This window comes from Tamandua tetradactyla, chromosome 3, assembly GCF_023851605.1.
Source record: "Tamandua tetradactyla isolate mTamTet1 chromosome 3, mTamTet1.pri, whole genome shotgun sequence".
Lineage (NCBI taxonomy): Eukaryota > Metazoa > Chordata > Mammalia > Pilosa > Myrmecophagidae > Tamandua > Tamandua tetradactyla.
The window spans coordinates 85,781,554-85,802,700 of record NC_135329.1 but is presented as its reverse complement, the minus strand read 5'-3'; the positions used below and the strand labels follow the sequence as shown (position 1 = coordinate 85,802,700).

General features: G+C 34.6%; 1 protein-coding gene across 2 annotated transcripts in view; it reads right to left on the bottom strand.

Moving 5' to 3' along the window:
- Positions 1–21,147, bottom strand: part of MAP3K2 (mitogen-activated protein kinase kinase kinase 2) — a 101,957-nt gene that overhangs the window by 52,696 nt on the left and 28,114 nt on the right. For both annotated transcript variants that reach the window (XM_077153485.1, XM_077153486.1), the window contains exon 2: positions 4,719–4,787. In XM_077153485.1, the coding sequence (XP_077009600.1) occupies positions 4,719–4,725 (7 nt within the window). In that variant the 5' untranslated portion in view covers positions 4,726–4,787. The remainder of the gene's footprint in view (positions 1–4,718; positions 4,788–21,147) is intronic.

The following is a 21,147-nucleotide window of genomic DNA, read 5'->3' as shown; positions in this document are numbered from 1 at the left end:
CATTTTCTTAGGAAAAACAACACTGAATCCATAAAACTGAGGGAAAGCATCATGAATCACATAACAAAGAATTCCTTCTGCAGCTTTTTAGCGTGTGCCTAAGTAACACAAGCGATGCATCCTCTGGAAGACTTCGGGGACATCTTAATTGTTTTTCACTAGTAAATAATTCTACTAATGATAATCAACAATTGGTAACAAAAAAAGGACTTCACAGTTCATGCTTTAAAAATGTACCCATTTTGGTGAGCAATAAAATTTGTGTTTCTGGAGCAGGAATAATTAAAACTTGCTTTATTTTACTCTGGAAGAGAAATCATTAAAAATAGCCTAACAATTCAATGTTCCCAACAGTCTTTCAAATACACAAAAGCTAACCACTATAATGTTTTACTTTAATAACATCACCTATACTCTGTTCTTTAGTGAAACTATTTTCTTTTTAAAGTTAAAAATTAATTGTAGAGCTGTGTTCCAGTAGTCATGTTTATTGAAGATGATTATATAATATAGCTTTCACAACGTGACTGTGTGATTGTGAAAACCTTGTGTCTGATGCTCCTTTTATCTATGTTATCAGACAAGTAAAACATATGGAATAAAAATAAATAATGGGGGACAAATGTTAAAATAAATTTAGTAGATTGAAATGCTAGTATCAATGGTGTGTATGAATTTTTTTCTGCTGTCTTTTTATTTCTTTTTCTGAATTGATGCAAATGTTCTAAGAAATGATCATGATGATGAATATGCAACTATGTGATGACACCGTGAATTACTGATTATATATGTAGAACAGAATGATTATATGTTAAGAATGTTTGTTTGTTGTTATATATATTTTTTAATTAAAAAAATTAATAGCTACAATGGTTCTACTAATAAAATGGATTCCAGGGTTAAAGATAATTTGATAATCCTTCACAAAGTGTTCTTTGTAAAACAAAACTCTGTCATGCTAACTTTGCCAAACAGATACCTGGAGCCAGTCAGCTCCAATGTAGGCACACATATGCTGGCCATAAGACCGAGCCAGACTCTGTCACTTATTAATAGAAAGAAGTCTTCCCTCAGCTTGAATAAACTTACAAAGATCTTAACTGGAATAAAATGATCTGACCTTCTTGAGAAAGATAAGATCCTTCAGCTATATGGGGAGAGGAAAAACCCTAATACTTATGTATATCCATGTTACTCTAATTTCTTCATTAGAAAACACTTGAATTTAAGAATTTTCATGTGCTTAATATCTCATTAACATATACATATTTCTTCTTAAGAAAAACGAGTACCATACCATTTTCTATCTAGCGTGGATGTAAAAACCAAAGAGGGCCTCCAGAGACTGACAACGATTTGGCAAAGTCAAATCTTAGGGAGATGACATACAAAATAAAGGGCCATTTAATTGAGTTCCTTCCTTTTCTGTCTTGAAGAAGAATTACATGGTAGATAAGTAGGAAACTTTGAGAAGGCTGATGAGATATAAGCTAACAAAAATCCAAAGGTCAAGGAAACTTCAAGTGGTGAACAAACTCCCACTGTAAAAACTGTTCTGACAATTTTAAGACTGCTTTACTCTGGTAAGCATCCCTGCAGTTGTCAGATTAGGACAGGTTATAAACATCTCATCCCTGTAGTTGTCAGATTAGGACAGGTTATAAACATCTCAGGGGGTAAGGAGGCCCAGAGGATGCTAGCATCTGGCCAGTGAGCATACTGAAGAAAGAGTGGGTTTCTGGGGTATTTAGTTGAGCACAAAAACAGAAAACCACTTGAGAATCATTTCAAATAAAACCTTTTACCAGAAATGTTGAATTAGTCATCTTTTATGATTATTCCATGAACCTGAAAAATGACTGCATAACATCCTCAATCAAAAATTCAAATATATATGATTTGCACTTTAAAACCTGATGGTTTTCTGTGACTACCTATGTATGTGTTTTTAAACAGTGAGTGTTTTTTATTTTAGCACTTTCTACAGTGAAGCAGGAAGGGGAGTAGAAATCAATTTTATTAATGCCTAGCTCAGACTATGAGTGATAGCTCCCAAAATGAAAAGTTGACAGGAGTTAAATAAAGGTATAGCCAATTTGGAGCCAGAGGTGAGGCTGGATAGACTGAAGGATTTGGGCAGCATGCAGGCAATGTAGTCATGGCTACAGGAGGGAATGTGGGAGAGAACTTCGAAGAAGCTTTGGCTTGCACACTTGTCACAAGCTGACAACTAAAGCATGTCGGCCCCTCTATTAAAGAACGTGGGCAGACTGAAGTTTTCTAGCTTACCATGTGACATACATACATATGTTAATTTTTAAAAAGACAAGCAATAGGAAATCTGACAAAGACAAACTTTGGCAAGTAAATGTTAGAGTTAAGATACCAGGATCGTCTAATTTTATAAACTCAGCCTCCGGGATCAAAATGCCATCCTGAACAAAAGGGGGAAAAGAAGTATAACAAATAAGGTATCTGTAGCTGAGAGAGAGTTCAGACAGAGTCTAGAGGCTACTCTGGATGTCAATCTTATGCAAGCTTTCACCGGTCATAGCCTGCCAAACCTCAACCAAACACCTTATATAGGTGTTATACAAGACAAAGGTTCCATGCACTAGGGTAACTTTCCTGAAACCTACAACCTCCAAATGGGTCCCTGGACCAGAGAAGTCCTGAAACGCAGAGGGGCCAGCTTCTCCAGAACATCAATTTTCCCCCTATCCCATATTATCAACAGCCCCTTCCAAAATGAAAAAGTTAGAATAGGCATAGCCCAAATACCCCTAAAGAGCGGGAGAAAGATCAAACGTGATGGTCAAGTTATACAGAGAAGGTAGGGTTTAACAAATGAGTATGATTGCTGAATCATTATATTGATATTTTAGTCTCCAGTATCTTAGAGCAGCTAGAACTAAAATCCTAAAATTCTGGAATTATAATCCATACCAAACTCTGATACTTGTTCTACAACTAATTGTTGTGATGTGCTTTGAAACGTATTGCTTTTTTCTATAAATGTTATTTTTTACAAAGAAAAAAAGTTGATTGTGATGATAAATGCACAGCTATATGATGATAATTATGAACCAATGACTGTACACTTTAGATGATTACATACATGGTTTGTGAATATATATCATAAAAAATTTTAAATTAAAAATAAAAAACTCAGGAAAAAAAATTATCAGAAAAATAATATCTTAAGGGAGACGATTAGGGAAAGAAAAAAAAACCTCAGTCTCCAATTACTCAGTCCAATTTTCCTGACTTAGGATAGGGCAGGCCATTCTCTCCATTGTTCTATTTCCTTGTCCCATCCCTACCTCAAACTGAAGGAGGAAAGGGAAAAAGAGGAAAAGAAGAAACTCAGGTGTTATATAAATTGATCACCAACAGTCTATCTCTATACATCAGTCTTTCTTTCCATTAACATTAGGGCACCACAGAATATTCACAAGAGTTAGAAAACATAACTTCTCTGGGCACCACTGATTTGCTGTTCGGCTCTGTTATAAAGTTCATGTTCTATTATTTGTATGTGAGGTCATTTTCTTCTGTCTATCTATTATTCAACTATTGGCTAATAATAGCAATTCCATGTTCAGAATATATTCATTCTTTACAAATTAAGTTTCTTTATCAAGCATTCTGTCTTGCCATCAGACTCTAAGAAAATCATAATCCCTCTTGACAGTTTCTTTGGAATCTCCCTTCCACTCACTCAAAAAGTTTAATAGTTAACACAAAGAATGTTTAATTGAAAATCTATTAACTAAACACAAAACATTACATAAATCTACATTATAAAGTTTCTTTTAAAAAAAGTTTATCAGGTTAAGCCTACTTAAATTAGGCCCAAGAGTCACCCTCAAGAGAACCTCTTCTGTTGGCTCAGATGTGGCCCCTCTCTCTCAGCCAACACGACAAGCAAACTCACTGCCCTTCCCCTCTCTACATGGGACATGACTCCCAGAGGTGTGGACCTTCCTGGCAACGTGGGACAGAAATCCTAGAATTAGCTGGGACTCAGTTTCAAGGAACTGGGAAACCTTCTCAACCAAAAGGGGGAAGAACAAAATGAGACAAAATAAAGTGTCAATGGCTGAGAGATTCCAAACAGAGTCGAGAGGTTATCCTGGAGGTTATGCTTACGCATTAAATAGATATCACTTTGTTAGTCAAGATGTAACGGAGAGGCTGGAGGGAACTGCCTGAAAATGCAGAGCTATGCTCCAGTAGCCATGTTTCTTGAGGATGACTGTATAAAAATAGAGCTTTTGCAATGTGAATGTGTGGTTGTGAAAATCTTGTGTCTGATGCTCCTTTTACCTAACTTATCAACAGATGAGTAAAATATATGGATTAAAAATAAATAATAGGGGGAACAAATGTTAAAATAAATTTAGCAGACTGAAATGCTAGTGATCATTTCACTATGTGAAAGGAAGAGGTAAGGGGTATGGTATGTATAAATTTTTTTCTGCTATCTTTTTATTTCTTTTTCTGAATTGATGCAAATGTTCTAAGAAATGATCATGATGATGAATATATATCTATTTGATGATATTAGTGAGCTGCTGATTATATAATAAGAATGGAAAGAACGTTTGTGTTATGTGGTTATGTTTTATAAAAAAAAAACATATAATAAAGAAAAAAATTTCTCTCCCAGTCTACCATTTAATTATAGCTAAAAAATGCATTCAGTTTGTACTTACCCATCATTGCAAACAGCTTGACAATTTGAAAATTAGGGAAATGCTTCTCTCATCAGCATTCTTTATTACCTTGGGGAAGTAAGGAGATAAACGTATGAATAATAAGAAACAAAAAAGGGAAACCCCACAAGAAACATACTGGTGTAAATAAAATTAATGAGAAATATACAATATATAGGCACTTGATTTTGCTGGGGGTAAGTGCTTCATTTTTCCCAGTTACTCAGTTTATGAAATGAACTAAAGATTTTTATTTTATATTAAATTTAACTCAGTATTTTTCACACTTCTGTCTTTCTAAGCTAGAAAAATCACAATTTAAAAGTGAGGACCTTACCTAAGAGATAATCAAATAATTTCAAATTCCTATGGAGCAAGTGACAGAGGATGACAGTACAGAGTAAAGAGCTCCAAAAATTCTCTCATCCACAAAACCAAAAATTGTCAGCATCCTTTCAGGGATGTAAGTCTCACTGGCAATGTAGGACATGATTTCCAGGGATGAGCCAGGCCTTGGCATTGTGGGATTGAGAATAATTTCTTGACCAAAAGTGGGAAAAGAAATGTAACAAAATAAGATTTCAGTGGCTAAGAGATTTCAAGTAAAGTTGAGAAGTCATTCTGGAGATTACGCTTAACGCAAATTTCAGCCAGATATTACAAATTGCCATGGTATGCCAGGCTCCAACTAAAAGCATTCCAGAAAACCCTTTTTAAAAAGCCCAGGGCTCTATCTAAGACTCTACAGAAGTTTTACTTCTTAGGTTCATTTTTCAGAGACTTAAAACCTCCAGATTCTTCCTATGCCAGATACACTCTGAAATGCAGAGGTACCATTTTCTCCCAGAACATCAATCAGTTATATTGCCCTACCCCATAATATTGACACCCTTTTTCAACATGAAGAAATTAGAATGGTCATTGCCTAAATATCCCTGAAGACTGAGAGAATGATGAAATGAAAGAAAAAAGTTGTAATAGAGAAATTAAGATTTAACAAATGATTATGATGACTGATTCATTATAGAAATATCTATTTTTTTTAGTTTCTAGAGTATTACAACAACCAGATGGAAATATCTGAAGTTGTGGAACTGCAACTCATACTAAACTTTAAATTTTACTCTATAACTACTTTTTAAACTGTACTTTGAAATTTAACACTTTTCGGTATATATATTTTACAATAAAAAATATTTTTAAATATTGTCAGAATCAACTTTTTCAAAACTCTGGAATTAACTAAAGGTTTTCAACAATCTGGGAGCATTTATTCTAGAATGCTGACAAAAAGATATTACTCCTCAGTATATACCCAGAAGAGCTGAAAGCAGTGACACAAATAGGCATATGCACACTGATGTTCATAGCAGCATTATTCACAACTGCCAAAAGATGGAAACAATCCAAGAATGAAAGAGGATCCAGCTCTCACACCCTATACAAAAATTAACTCAAAATGGATCAAAGATGCTAAACATTAGACCTAAGACCATAAATCTTTTAGAAGAAAATATCTCATAAAACTTGTAATAGGAAGCAGTTTCCTAGCTCTTACACCCAAAGCAGGAGCACTGAAGAAAGAAACAGATAAATGGGAACTCCTGAAAATTATTTTTCTGCATCAAAGAACTTGTCAAGAAAATAAAAAGACAGCCTACACAATGGGAGACAATATTTGGAAATGATATATCAGAAAAAGGCCTAGTATCCAGCATATATAAAGAGATTGTTCAACTCAACAACAAAAAGATAAACAACCCAATAACAAAATGGGCAAAAGACATTAACAGACACTTTTCAGAAGAGGAAATACAAATGGCTAAAAGGCATATGAAAAGATGCTCAACTTCCCTGGCTATTAGGGAAATACAAACCAAAATCACAATGAGATATCATCTCACACCCACCAGAATGGCCATTATCAACAAAACAGAAAATGACAAGTACTGGAGAGAATGTGGAGAAAGAGGCACACTTATCACTATGGGGATGTCAAATGGAACAACCGCTGTGGAAGGCAGTTTGGCAGTTCCTCAGGAAGCTAAGTATAGAATTGCCATGATCAAAAAATACCATTTCTAGGTATCTATTCAGAGGACAAGAGGGTAAGGACACAAATGGACATTTGTATACCAATGTTTATAGCAGCATTATTTACAATTGCCAAGAGATGTAAACAGCCCAAATGTCCATCAGCAGACAAGTGGCTAAACCAGCTATGGTACATACATATGATGAAATATTATGCAGCTTTAAGACAGAATAAAGTTATGAAGTATGTATCAACATTAAAAAAAAAAAAAAAGAAAAAGCTTTGTGGCATTCTGAATTGCCCTATTCCTAACCCCTTTTTGCCACCCCCACCACCAGATTCACCACAACCTTGAAAATCAACAACCCACAATCACCATGAACTCCAGCAGCCTGGCAGAACTTCTGGGTTGGAACTTCTTCAAGCTCCTTTCCCAAAACACTAGCATTCCATGGAACATCTAAATAAATGGAAAGACACTCCATGTTCATAGAATGGAAGACAATATTAATATGGCAATACTCCCCAAAATGACCTACAGATTTAGCACAGATTAATCCTTATCAAAACCCCAAATTCCTTTGTTGCAGAAGTTAACAAGCTGACCCTAATATTCATGTGGAAATGCAAGGGACCCATAATGGTCAAAGCAATCTTGCAAAAGAACAAAAGTGGAGAACTCACACTTCTCAATTTCAAAACTTCCTACATTGCTACAATTCAGAGAGTATGGTACTGGCATAAGGATCAGTGGAACAGAATTGAGAGTCCAGAAATAAAAACTCACATACATATATGAGCACTGATTTTCAGCAAACGTGTCAAGACAATACAATAAGGAAAGAATAGACTTCTCAACAAATGGTGCTGGATAACTAGATATCTACATGCAAAAGAATGAATTTGGATACCTACCTACCACCACACATACCACACATTAACTCACAATGGATCAAAGCCCTAAATGTAAAAGTTAAATCTACAGGAATATGTCATTGGTAACAGAGACCAGCAGGAGTTAGAAACAGGGTAAGATAATGGGGAATTGGAGCTGAAGGGATACAGACTGTGCAACAGGACTAGATACAAAAACTCAAAAATGGACAGCACAATAATACCTAATTGTAATGTAATTATGTTAAAACACTGAACGAAGCTCCATCTGAGCTACAGTTTTTGTTTGTTTGTTTGTTTGCTTGTGTCTTTTGTTTTTTTTTCTTTTTCCTTTTATTATTATTTTTATTTTTATTTTTTTCTCTATATTAACATTCTATATCTTTTTCTGTTGTTTTGCTAGTTCTTTTCCTAAATCGATGCAAATGTACTAAGAAATGATGATCATACATCTATGTGATGATGTTAAGAGTTACTGATTGCATATGTAGAATGGAATGATTTCTAAATGTTGTGTTAATTTCTTTTTTTTTCTTTAATCAATAAAAAAAAAAAAAAGATCGGTGCTTTCCTGACTGCAAGTGAGCACCCAAAAGAGCAGAAGCTTCATATTCATAACTATTGTTCATTACCTCCCCTCCCCACTCTGGTGATGGACGGTGGTGACAGGAGCACAGCACTGTGAACGTACTTAACAGTGCTGAATTACATATCTGAGAACAATTAAAAGGGAAATGTTAGGTGGTATATATGTGATTAGAATAAAAATTTAAAAATGGGACTGCCCAAAAGTGAATGGTGAGTCCCAATGTAAACTGTGGACTACAACTAACAGTGCAATTAGCAGTCACAGTAATAATCTTTTATCCATTGTAACAAAGGTACCACGTGAATGCAAGGTGTTAATAGTATCGATGGTATATGGGAACTCTGAATTTTCTGCATGATTTTTCTGCAAACCTAAAACTTCTCTAATTAAAAAAAATACTAAAAAAAAAAAGTTAAATCTACAAAACTCTTAAGAATTGTTATGGTTTGAACTGTATCCCCCCCACACACACCCCATTGCCTGCTACCACCAAAGATATGTTGAAGTCTTAACTCCCGGTACTTGTGAGAATGTGGCCTTATTTGGAAACAGGGTTTTTACAGATATATTTCAAGTTAAGAGGAGATCATACTGAATTGGGACGATACCTAATCTAATATGACCAGTGTGTTCTAATATATGAGAAGGATAGACAAAGGGAGAAGGCCACGGTAAAGATAAGAGGCAGAGATAGGATTGCTGCATCTACACCCAAAGAATGTCAAGGATGGCTAGAAACATCAGAGGCTAGAAGAGGCAATAGAAGATTTTCCTCTACAATTTCTGAGAGAAGAGAGTTCTGCCCAACACCTTGATTTCTGATTTTTAGTCTCTAGCACTGTGAAACAAAAAAATTCTTTTGTTTTAAGCCACCTAATTTGCGGTAACTTGTTATGGCAGCCTTAGAAAACCAGGACAGAAGGGAACATCAGTGTAAATCTTCATGACCTTCGATTTAGGGAATGGTTTCTTAAATATGACACCAAAAGGGACAAAAGAAAAAAATAAAGTGAGATTTTATCAAAATTTAAAACTTCTAGGCATCAAAGAACACAGCCAAGAAAGTAAAAAGACAATCAACAAAATGGAAGAAAATATTTGCCAATCACATACCTAATAAGAGAATAATATCCAAGATATATAAAGAACTATAACAACTCAACAATTAAAAGGCAACTAATCCCATTATAAAATGGGCAAAGGATGTCAACAGAAATTTCTCCAAAGAATTACACAAATGGTTAATAAGTGCTTGAAGAGATGATCAACATCAGAAGTCATCAGGTAAATGCAAATCAAAATCATGAGATACCATTTCATACCCACTAGGATTGCTATAATAAAGAAGTCTGATAAAACAAATGTTAACAAGGATGTGGAGTAAGCAAAACCTATATACGCTGCTGTTAAGAATGTAAAATGGTGCAGTCGCTTTGGAAAACAGTCTGGCAGTTCCTCAGTAAATTAAACAAGGAGTTACCATCTGTGCTGGTTTGCAAGGATTTATGTACCCTAGAAAATCCATATTTTAATCCTGATTCAATCTTGCGGGAACAGTCTTTTCTTTTAATCATTATTCAGTACTGTACGTTGGAAACTTGATTAGGTTATCTCTCCAGTGACGTGGCTCACCCCAATTGTGAGTATGAACTTTTGAATAGAGGGAGATGCGATGCCACCCATTCCAGGTGGTGCTTGATTACTTTACTGTAATCCTTTAAAAGAGGAAGCATTTTGGAAAAGCCTTGAGATTCTGAAAGAGCAGAGGATGACGACAGAATGATGAAAGAACCACAAAGTCCACCAGCCAGCGACCTTTGGAGATGAAGAAGGAGAATGCCCCCGGGGAGCTTCACGAAGCAAGATATCTGGAGAGGAAGGTAGTATATGTCTCCATGTTCACCATGTGCCTTTCCAGTTGAGAGAGAAACCCTGAACTTCATCAGCCTTTCTTGAGTGAAGGTAACCTCTTGTTGGTGCCTTAATTTGGACAATTTCATGGCCTTAGAGCTGTAAACCTGCAACTTAATAAATTCCCCCTTTTAAAAGCCATTCCATTTCTGGTATATTGCATTCTGGCAGGTAGCAAACTAGAACACCCTCTAACCCAGCATTTCTCTAGTTATATATTCAGAGAACTAAAAACATATGTCCACCTAAAAACTTGTACACTAATATTCAATGTAGCATTATACACAAGAGCTAGCAACATTATTCATAAGAACCAGAAGGCAGAAACCCAAATATTCATTAAGTGATGAACAAACAGTATGTTGTATATCTACACAATGGAATATTATTCAGTCACTAAAAGTAATGAAGGAATGAACAGAAGAGAAGCCAGGAGAGGCCACAATGTGCACTGCCATGTGACAGAAAACCCAAGGACCAAAGAACACCAACAGCGACCCCTAGAACACCACAATCTTCCAGGAGAAAGCACTACCTTGATGATGCCTTGATTTTGGACTTCCCCTAGCCTCAAAACTGTGAGCCAATAAATTCTCGTTGTTTAAGCCAACCCAATGAATGATATTTGCTTTAGAAGCCAGCAAACTGAAACAGCCCTATGGTGCGTGATTCAATTTATATGAAACTTCCAGAATAGGCTAATCCAAAGAGGCAAAAAATAAATTAGCAGTTGCCTACAGCTATGAGAAAGGACAATGATATGAGGTTTCTTCTTGGGATGACGAAAATGTTCTGGAATTAGATAGTGGTGATGGTTGCTCAACTTTGTAAATATACTATAAGCCACAGAACTATATACCATCAAAGGATGAATTTTTTGGTATGTGACTTATATCTCAATTTAAAAAGAAGAAAAAGAGACAGTAGGAAGTACCAGGTTCTGTGAATAACTAGACAGTGTTTGTACAACTAGAGAGCAATAGCTCCAGGAAACAGCTGCAAACAGAAATTATTACATACGTTGATTTTTTCAAGAAGTTCCAGATCCAGATGTTAAGTGTGAAATCTCATTTTCAAATGTTAGCAACTAATACAAATTGGGTGAGGAGAGGGGGAAATGGCAGAGAGAATGGGGGAACTACTACACCACATTGCATAAATTTTCCCTTCATGCCAGTTTGTAACCATTGATTTAGCATGATAACTCTCTATTTGGAGATGATACACATGTAGTTTGAAAAGACAAATTCAACATTACACCATTTCCTTTTTAGTTACATTATCTTGAAATGTCAAATAATGTTATAGGATTTTCAAAGCAGATTTTAAAAAATATACTAATGCATGAAACCAGCAAACCCTCCTTTCTTCACCCTTTCGATAACATTCCAAGAAGCAACTAGTGTTGCTACCTCACGGCAAATATAGGGCTAAATTTTAAACAGCTGAGAAACGCACATACTATAACTTGTTCAAGGTCATAACAATGAGCAAATACCCATTCCCCATTCAAGTAAACTTTCCATCATAGCACACATAATTCAAATTCAGCTGTTGGAGAAAGAGGTAGCAAGGGAAAGTCTTCTACCATACGTATTTACATACAGAAGCTGCAAAGTGGATGAGGAGGTTTTATTCAGTACATTCTCTTTCTACAAATTTGAATTTTCAACTGAGTTTTCGAGGGCTTTTACCTTACAATGTTTAAGACAAAACTTAACTAATCCCTGAAATAAAATGCTGTGAAAATTAAACTTCTTCTTAATAGGCCAGTAACATCCCTTTCAGGAAAAGCAAAAAATTCCACAGACTACAATAGTGAAAACAAAGAAATCATAATTCAATGGATATTAGTGTAACTTGTATTTATATAACACTGTTGTGGCCCATTTACCAACATTCTGAAGCTGTAATGGACAAAAACATTTTTAAAATTCCAAAACTAAGTATACAATAAATTAACAGGAAAAGACTAATTAAGCAAAGGTACATCTGTACCTGAGGTACATCTGTACCTCTGTACCTGAAAGAGCTTATCTATCAGATTATCTGTTGATTATTTTAACTTTTGTTCATTCTCTTTCAATTTTCTCTGGGTAAAATAGTCTAACTGCTACACCTGTAAGTGTATCATACTTTTAAATTCACTGCCAGTACCAACTCAAATTATTTTGTCAGCATTCCATTCTCGTAAGAGCATATATGTTTTCAATGACACCCTTCATTGATATCTAGGTCTCTGCATTAATTTTTATTTTCCCTGAAGTTTGAACCTAATCCTCCACCCTACCTAAAACACACACACACACTCACACATGCATGGAAACAAACACTTTACTCCCCTCTTTCTTCAGGAAAAGATTTGAGAGAGAGGTTCATTTTCTCAGTATTCAAAATGATACACTAGCACCTGAGTTCTTGAACATTCAGGAAATCTATGAGGAAAAAAATGATAGATTTGACACAGGCTCAAAAAGCTTCTCGTTACAGGACCAAATTGGTTGCAACAAAGAGTATGAAGCAGCCAAGACTGTCTGAGAAATGTCACACATCTTTCTTAAACAATTCCTCAATGTTTTCTTGTGATTTTAATCACACCTCGAGCCTACAATAAGAGTTCTTTCCAAACCCTTTTTTTTCCTGTTTTTGATAATTCAAATCTTATTAGTGTTCATAGCTAAGAATCGAGGCATATATTTTTTCTTGAATAGCCTAATTACAAAATTTTCAGACATACAAAGCAAAGCAAACGATGTAATAGATCATTTGCCTACTTCAATTTTCAATGCATAATTTACATGCTTTAAGCACATATAATTTTAGTATGTATTTTTATATAAGCATTCACCCTTATAACCACCAACCAGATCAAAACAGAGAAAATTTCCAGCACTCAAAAAGGCTTCCTCATGAATTTTTTCCGTTAGTTCCCCCTTTTCCCATATTATCTTAATATTTACTACCATAAATTAGTTTTGCCTGTTTTTGTTTCCATACAAATTTGATTATACAGGGTATATTCAATTGTATTTAATTTGCCACTCAGTATGTATTAGGTTTCTGAGACTCTTCTACATTTTCTATATTATTTGGTTCATTTTCTTTCCATTGTATGAATATACCCCAATTAATTTGCCCATTCTACTGATGATGAATACGAAGGTCATTTCCAGTTTGGGACCCTTACAAATAAAGCTACAAACCTGCTTAGAGGTCCTTTTTGGCAAACATAAGCACTTATACATCCAGGAAATAATTCCTTGGTCTCTATGATACACATATTTAGCTTTAACAGATACAGTCAAAGATTTTCCCTAAGTGGCTGTACCAATTTTTACTCCCACCATCAATGTAAGAGACCTCTACTGTAGTTCTTTCACATCCTCACCAGCCCTATTAGTCATTGTGGTGGCTGTGTAATACCTCATTTTAGTATTAATTTACATTTATCTCATGGTGGTATCTTCTTCTGTAAAGTGACTGTTAAACTCTTTATTTTTTCTAATCTTCCCATTTTTTAAATTCTGGATTCAAAAACTTTATGGGTGTATTTATTATAGACTGTGTCTTATACCTACACTTTGTTTATGGTGTTTATGGCATCGTTTTTTAATCTAGTTTTTTTAATACAGCCAAATTTATCAACTTCTTTCTCTTCCTCTTCTGCTTTTTTGGGGGGAGGGGGAAGGGGGATCTCTTTGGGTCTTAAGACTTCTTCCTTTTATCATTGTCTTACAGATATTTTCTTCTATAAATCTTGAAGTTTTGCATTTCATATCTAACCTTTAATTTACTTGGAATGTATTTGGTGTAGGTTCAGGTTGGATCTACTTTATCTTTGTCCATATAATCAGTTAATAGTCTATTCCTTCTGAACTGGCTTATAATGCTATCATATAATAAAATAAGTTCCCAAGAAACACTGGTCAGTTTCTGGGATCTCTATTTCATTTCACTGATCTAGTAGTCATTCTCTGAGAACAAAACCCCTGGTTTAATTTCCATAGCTTTAATAACATGACTTAACATTTGGTATGGCAAAGACTTCAAAATTTTCTTGGCTATCCTTGGCTCTTTGTTCTTCTTTGTCAAATTTCTGTTTTGTTTTTTTTTGGTATGGGCAGGCACCAGAAATAGAACGCTGGCCTCCGGCATGGCAGGCGAGAACTCTGCCACTGTGCCACCATTGCCCGCCCTCTGTGTTGAATTTTAAGATCAGCTTTTCAAATTCCACGAAACCCTGATGATGTTCAGACTGTAAAGACACTAAATTTCTAAATTAATTTGGAGAGAATGGGTCTTTCAAATCTTTAATATGGAATCTTCCCATTCATAAACATGGGATTTCTCATTTCCATATAATCACATCTGTTATGCCCTTTGATAGTATTAAAATTTTCTCCATAAATGTCTTACACATCTTATAAATCATGTTGCTATGATGAACAGGATTTTTTTTTTAATAACCCTGTATTACTAATGATTGATGTTGGGTGTAGGAATGAGATTTTTCTAACAGTGATGTATCAAACAAACTTGAACTTTCATAATCGCTAACAGTTTGCCATGACAATAACACAGATTCTCTATGTAGACAAATCACACTGCTGAAAAAAAAAAAAAACTGTCAATTTTTCCAACCCTACAGTTTTAATGTTTTTTAGACCCTCAAGTCCAACATTGAGTAGAATTTATTTACTTTGCTCAGTGCTCAGCGTACTTCTCTGAGGACTCATATCTTTTATCAATGGTCTCAGTTCTGGCTTCCATACCTCATATAGGCCCAAAGCCACATCACCAGTACCTTTATTAAAATACCAGCTCCTAGGACCCAAGTTTTTTCCTTTCTTTTTTTCAGGTTCAATTCTGTGTCTGTGTGTGTGTGTGTGTGCGTGTGCGTGTGTGTGAGAGAGAGACAGAGACAGAGATATCCCAACATTTTTATATGTTTTAAAGTAGAAGAAGACAGTCTACCATGTTGCTGGAACTAGAAATCTCTTTTTCATTTTCTACTGCTCTATTTGGTGAGTTGGTAACAGTAAGCCTTTTTTCTAGGTACAAGTTAAAACATTGCTAGAACTCATTTAAGGCATTTATAAAACAGAAATAATTAGGATAATAAAAAAGCAGGCATTTCAGGATTTTAGAAATGCCATCATAACTAAACTACCAAACAAATAAAATAGTAACACCACACAATTCTAATATAAACTACAGGGCATATGATCAGAAATCAAATCATGAAAAATCATAACTAAAACAACTAGTGATCTTTTCAACCTGAAACCTATCTGCTTTTTTTAAAATATTAATTATACTTAAATTAGTATGGTACTGATAAGAAGCTTCAAAATTACAACAAAAATATTTTGAGTTATGAAAGTATTTAGGAGACAGGAATACTAGCACCTGAGATATTTTACTATAAATAGTTCAATAATTAACAAAAATAAAATTAACTAAACTAAAGTTAAATAAACACCAAGTGTACAATCATACGTTAAAAGAAAATACAATAGGGACTCAAATAAGTACTTGTACACCAATATTCATAGCAGCGTTATTCACAATAGCTAAAACGTGTAAACAATCAAGTGTCCAATGACAGATGAATGAATAAACAAAACAATGGAATATTATACAGCCATAAAAAGGAATGAAGGAATTATATATGACGACATGGATGAACCTTGAAGATGTTATGCTGAGTGAAATAAGCAAGGCCCATAGGGACAATTATTGTATGATTCCACTTATATGAAATATCTAGAGTGAGCAAATTCACCGATACAGAAAGTAGATCCTGTGGGGTAAAGGTGGAATGAAGACATTGTTTAATGGGTACAGAGTTTTTTGTTTGGGATGACGAAAAAGTTTTGCCAATGGATGTTGATGATGACAGCACAACACTGTGAAGGTATTTAAAGCCACTCAATTGCATACTTTAAAATAGATAAAATGTCAAATTTCATGGTGTATGTATTTATACATATATACATAATTTAAAAACTAATCAGTAAGGGAAAGAAACCACAACAAAATTTTTCAGATATACCATCACTCCTAATCTAACCGCTATTTTATAGTCTTCATAGCTGTCACGTTTAATGACTGGCTACACAACATTCCATCTTGTTAATATTCCATTACTTATTTAACCCTTCTCTGAATTATGGATATTGTTTGTTTGGTGGTAGGGGTTCCCATTACAGAGATAATTTTTTTTCTATCTCTTTATGATTCCATTGAATCACTTTCCTAGAATAAACTCCTAAGATCCAACAAGCAAATCAAAGGGTTCAAACGAAAATAGTTCTATACATTACCACTTTGTTTTCCAAAACGGTTATTCAAATTCAAAATGCTTGTCTAAGATAAAGTTTCACACATCTAACTGTAGTTTATTAAGGAAGTCTGGGTATGTTGTTATTGTCATTCTGTTACATTAATAGGTGTAAACTGGTAGCTTAAGTATTGCTTTAATCTATATTGATTTGACTATTGGAAACAATGAATGTTTACTATTCTTTATTGCCCCCACGTCATGACCAATGTCCACCTTCCTACTATTTGGTTGACATGCCTCTTAAACATCTGAAATAACTGTGTTTTCTATCTCCAATTTCTCCATTAGGTCTTTTCTAGGAACCTCAAAGTGTGCCTAAATGGCAATCTTAAAAACAGCTTCCTTTAAATACTGTGCTTTCACTGGCAAAACTGCTTTAGGTCACCTCCAACTGCTTTAGGTCACCTCCTTTTTCTCCATCACCCTACCTGCCAAAAATCTATCTAGACTTAACCTTTGTTTCTTCATAGCCGTTACTTTTCAACCAACTACCACATCATAAACCTACCAAAATCACTCTCAATGGGGTCAGTAGCAATCTCTTGACAGCTCTTCTCCATACTGCTTCCAAAGTAATCTTCCTAAAATACAAGTCATCTGCTCCTATCACTATTTCGCTCACCTAGCACCCTTCCAGCCTCATCTATCTTTCTTCTTTCACAAATACTGGATCTCCTTTTTAAGTGGTCAAGTTCATCTATAAATATTAGTCTTTCAAGGCCACCCCTCACTAATCCAATTTTTACTCTCTAGGTTCCTTTCACAAACATGCAAGAACAAGGGTCAGTTTTTTTAACAAGCATCTAAAGAGTAAAATAATGGAATCTGTAAAGGAATATTAAGTAGGAAGGACATTGACAACACTGTGTAACACCTTAAAGAGTTTTTTTACAGAAGCACTAAAATTAAAATGGGAGCAAATATCCACCACGCAGAGAACATCAAAGGCTTATAAATAAGACTATTCATTGCAAAACACAGGGTGCAAAAGAGTATTTCTTAGACAATATAAGTAATATGAAAGAAGCCTGGAGGTTCAGCCTGCAATGCTCAGATATTATTATTACAAAATATGGGTTTCCATGGCTTAAATTTACTTTTTAATTACATCATAAAGTAGGACACTCTTCAAATTATATCTAGAATAACAAAAGAAGTCATATAGTATATAAAAGCTACCTATAATACAATTATCTTGAAATAAAAAAGACCAAAAGACAAAAAACTAATACAACTAAAAATCTTCTTGGTTCAACAGTACAAGTCTTTTCATCAATCACTATTCCAGAGTCAGACAATGCACATTTATCACAAATTAGTTACCAAAAAACATAATGAATTTGACTGTTTTAAGAACTTAAGTATCTTTCTGTTTACAAATTCAGAGGAAAACAAAACATATGACTTTATGAAGAAATAAGAAAAAAACTCTATTTGTCTGTATGCATATAAATGTGTATAAGTACATGCATATATTTCCTAGCTCTGTCGCATGAAAGCAAAGAGAAGCATAGGCACCAAAATAGCTCTGAGTACACTTAACACCCAGATCTTGGTCTCTATTAACATTCCCATTAAAAAAAACTGGAAGTCCTCAGAGAAATGACTGATTCTGAGACAGGAACAGGGCAGATATGAAGTGAACTTTGTTATGCAAAAAAGAAAGAAGTGTTAAAAAAATGATGGAAACATGTTACCAGGACATAGAAACCAGCTTAAAGGAGCTCCCACTAATCAAATACGGGACAATCTGAGCAACAAAATCATTTATGTCTGTAACAAATTATAAACCAAACCAGAATTCACAAATTCATGCCAATAATAAACAAAGGATAAATAAATTAATGGAGGAGAAGGGAGATCTCTTGTTTATAGAATGCTGCAGGCTTACTGGAAAATATGGAGGGAGTGCTGGAGTTACAAAAATCAGCATTTTACAACCATCGTGGTAATGATTATATCAGGCAAAAATGATGAATGGATGATTCCCCCAGGTCTTCACATGGCCACTGAGATATCCTCAGGAGGATGCCCATGACCATCCAACCTAAATCATTCACCCAGTCACTCTGTTTTATCACCTCACCCTATTTTTGCTTTTTTGTAGCACTAGTCACTATACACTTTTTTTTAATTGCTTGTTTATTGTGTTTACATCCCCGCTGGCATGTGAGCACCTTAAGAACAGACACCTTGTGGAACTGGTTAATTGCTGCATCTTCTACACCTAGAATAGTACATAGTCCATGAAGATGCAAGTATTCTACAACTAATGAACAGAAAGCAAAAACGGGTGGGGGGGGGGGAAGAAATGGCATGCAAGAACAACTGAATCTAGAAGAAAACAATCAAAAGAATAGGAAAACTAAGACTAAAAATACTCACACTACAAAAAATACTAATATATTAGAGTAAGATATAGTCCTTGTATTATGAGTAGCCCACAGACTAGATAGGTAACAGAAAAATAAAATATTACCACAGGGTCCTGAATAGTTAATAGAGTTATGCCATTAAAATATAGTAAGAAAATAGCCAACTGGATGAAGGCATTTACCATCATATATAAAGACTTAATATTTATTAAAATAATTTTATTTTATTAAAATTAAACGCTACCCTGAGCCCCCAGTCTTGGGGTTTGTTCACATGAAACTTAACCCCACAAAGGATAGGTCAAGTCTACTTAAAATTTAGGCCTAAGAGTCACCCCCAAGAGAGCCTCTTTTGTTGCTCAGATGTGGCCTCTCTCTCCAGCCAATATGACGAGCAATCTCACCACCCTCCCCCTCTCTGCATGGGACATGACTCCCAGGGGTGTGGACCTTCCTGGCAACGTGGGACAAAGATCCTGGAATGAGCTGAGACTCAGCATCAAAGGACTGAGAAAAATCCTATAATGAGCTGAGAATTAACATCAAGGGACTGAGAGAACCTTCTCCACCAAAAGGGGGAAGAGTAAAATGAGACAAAGTGTCAATGGCTGAGAGATTCCAAACAGAGTCGAGAGGTTATCCTGGAGGTTATTCTTACGCATTAAGTAGATATCACCTTGTTGTTCAAGATGTAGCGGAGAGGCTGGAGTGAATTGCCTGAAAATGTAGTGCTGTGTTCCAGTAGCCATGTTTCTTGATGATGATTGAACAATGATATAGCTTTCACAATGAGACTCTGTGAATGTGAAAACCTTATGTCTGATACTCCTTTTAGCTACTATATCAACAGTATAGAAGAGTAGAACATATGGAATAAAAATAAATAATAGGGGGAACAAATGTTAGAATAAATTCAGTTTGAAATGCTAGTGGTAAATGAAAGCGAGGGGTAAGGGGTATGGTATGTATAGTTTTTTTTTCTCTATTATCATTTTATTTCTTTTTCTGTTGTCTTCTTATTTCTTTTTCTAAATCGATGTAAATGTACTAAGAAATGATGAATATGCAACCATGTGATGATATTAAGAATTACTGATTGTATATGCAGAATGAAATGATATCTAAATGTTTTGTTTGTTAATTTTTTTTAATTAATAAAAAAAAGTTAAAAAAAAAAATTAAGCCCTACCTCCTACCATAAGATAGTGAATTCACTATCACTATTGAGAGTAAATCAAATCTCATTTATCTTTGTCTTCACCCACACAAGATAAGTCAAAACAGGCACCCATTCTAACTTGTTAAACTTTTCTAATTAGAAATTGACTTCGACAACTAAAAACCTACAGCCGCTCTGAAAAATTTTTTCATTCTGAAAAAGCTAATACTGATTAGAAGACTCATTCTGTTCTTTGTAACTGAACAAATCACAAGAGAAATCAACATTAAATTGAGAGTATGTCATGACACTCTGACCTATAAAAATACAATCCAAATAAGATGACCTACATTTTTATGTATCACTTAAAAATTTTTAACAAATTATCATTATATGTGGTTTTATTTTCAGAAACGTGTCCTCTGCCTAACAATCATTCTCATTCTAGATTCCGATCAAAACACATTTAACACAAAGTTATGTTACTTCTGAAGCTCAATAACTCAAAAACTTCCTAAAACACTGAAGCCACAAAAATATATGGTAATAATAAAAACTACACTTCACAGTGAAATATCCTTAACGCTCCAGTATCTTTCTTGTGTGTGTAAAATTCAGTTTTGTTTTCCTTAGGAGTGGACTGTCGAGTTGTAAATAAGTGTATGTTTAACTTTATATGAAACTGCCAAACTGTTTTTCAAAAGGGCCATTACCATTTTTCATTCCCCCAGAAATGAACAAAAGCTCTAATTGCTCCACATACTTAAGAATTTAGTACTATAGAAATTCTTAGTTTTAACCATTCTGATAGGGATATAATACTGTTACCTCATGGATTCAAAATATTATGATTTTTGTTTATAACTTTTAATTGCAGTAGGCAGAGAATATAAAATTTCCCATTTTAATCACATCTACATATACCATTTAGCAGTATTAATTATATTAGCAATATCGTGCTACTATCACCAATATCTATTACCATCCTTTCTGATCTCCTCAAACAGAAACTATTCATCCCTTATCCATATTTTGAAGCTTTCAAAAGAGAAAATAATCCATACTGACCACATCTTTTATATCACTCATAACCTGTAACATTTATCTAAAATCACTTAGG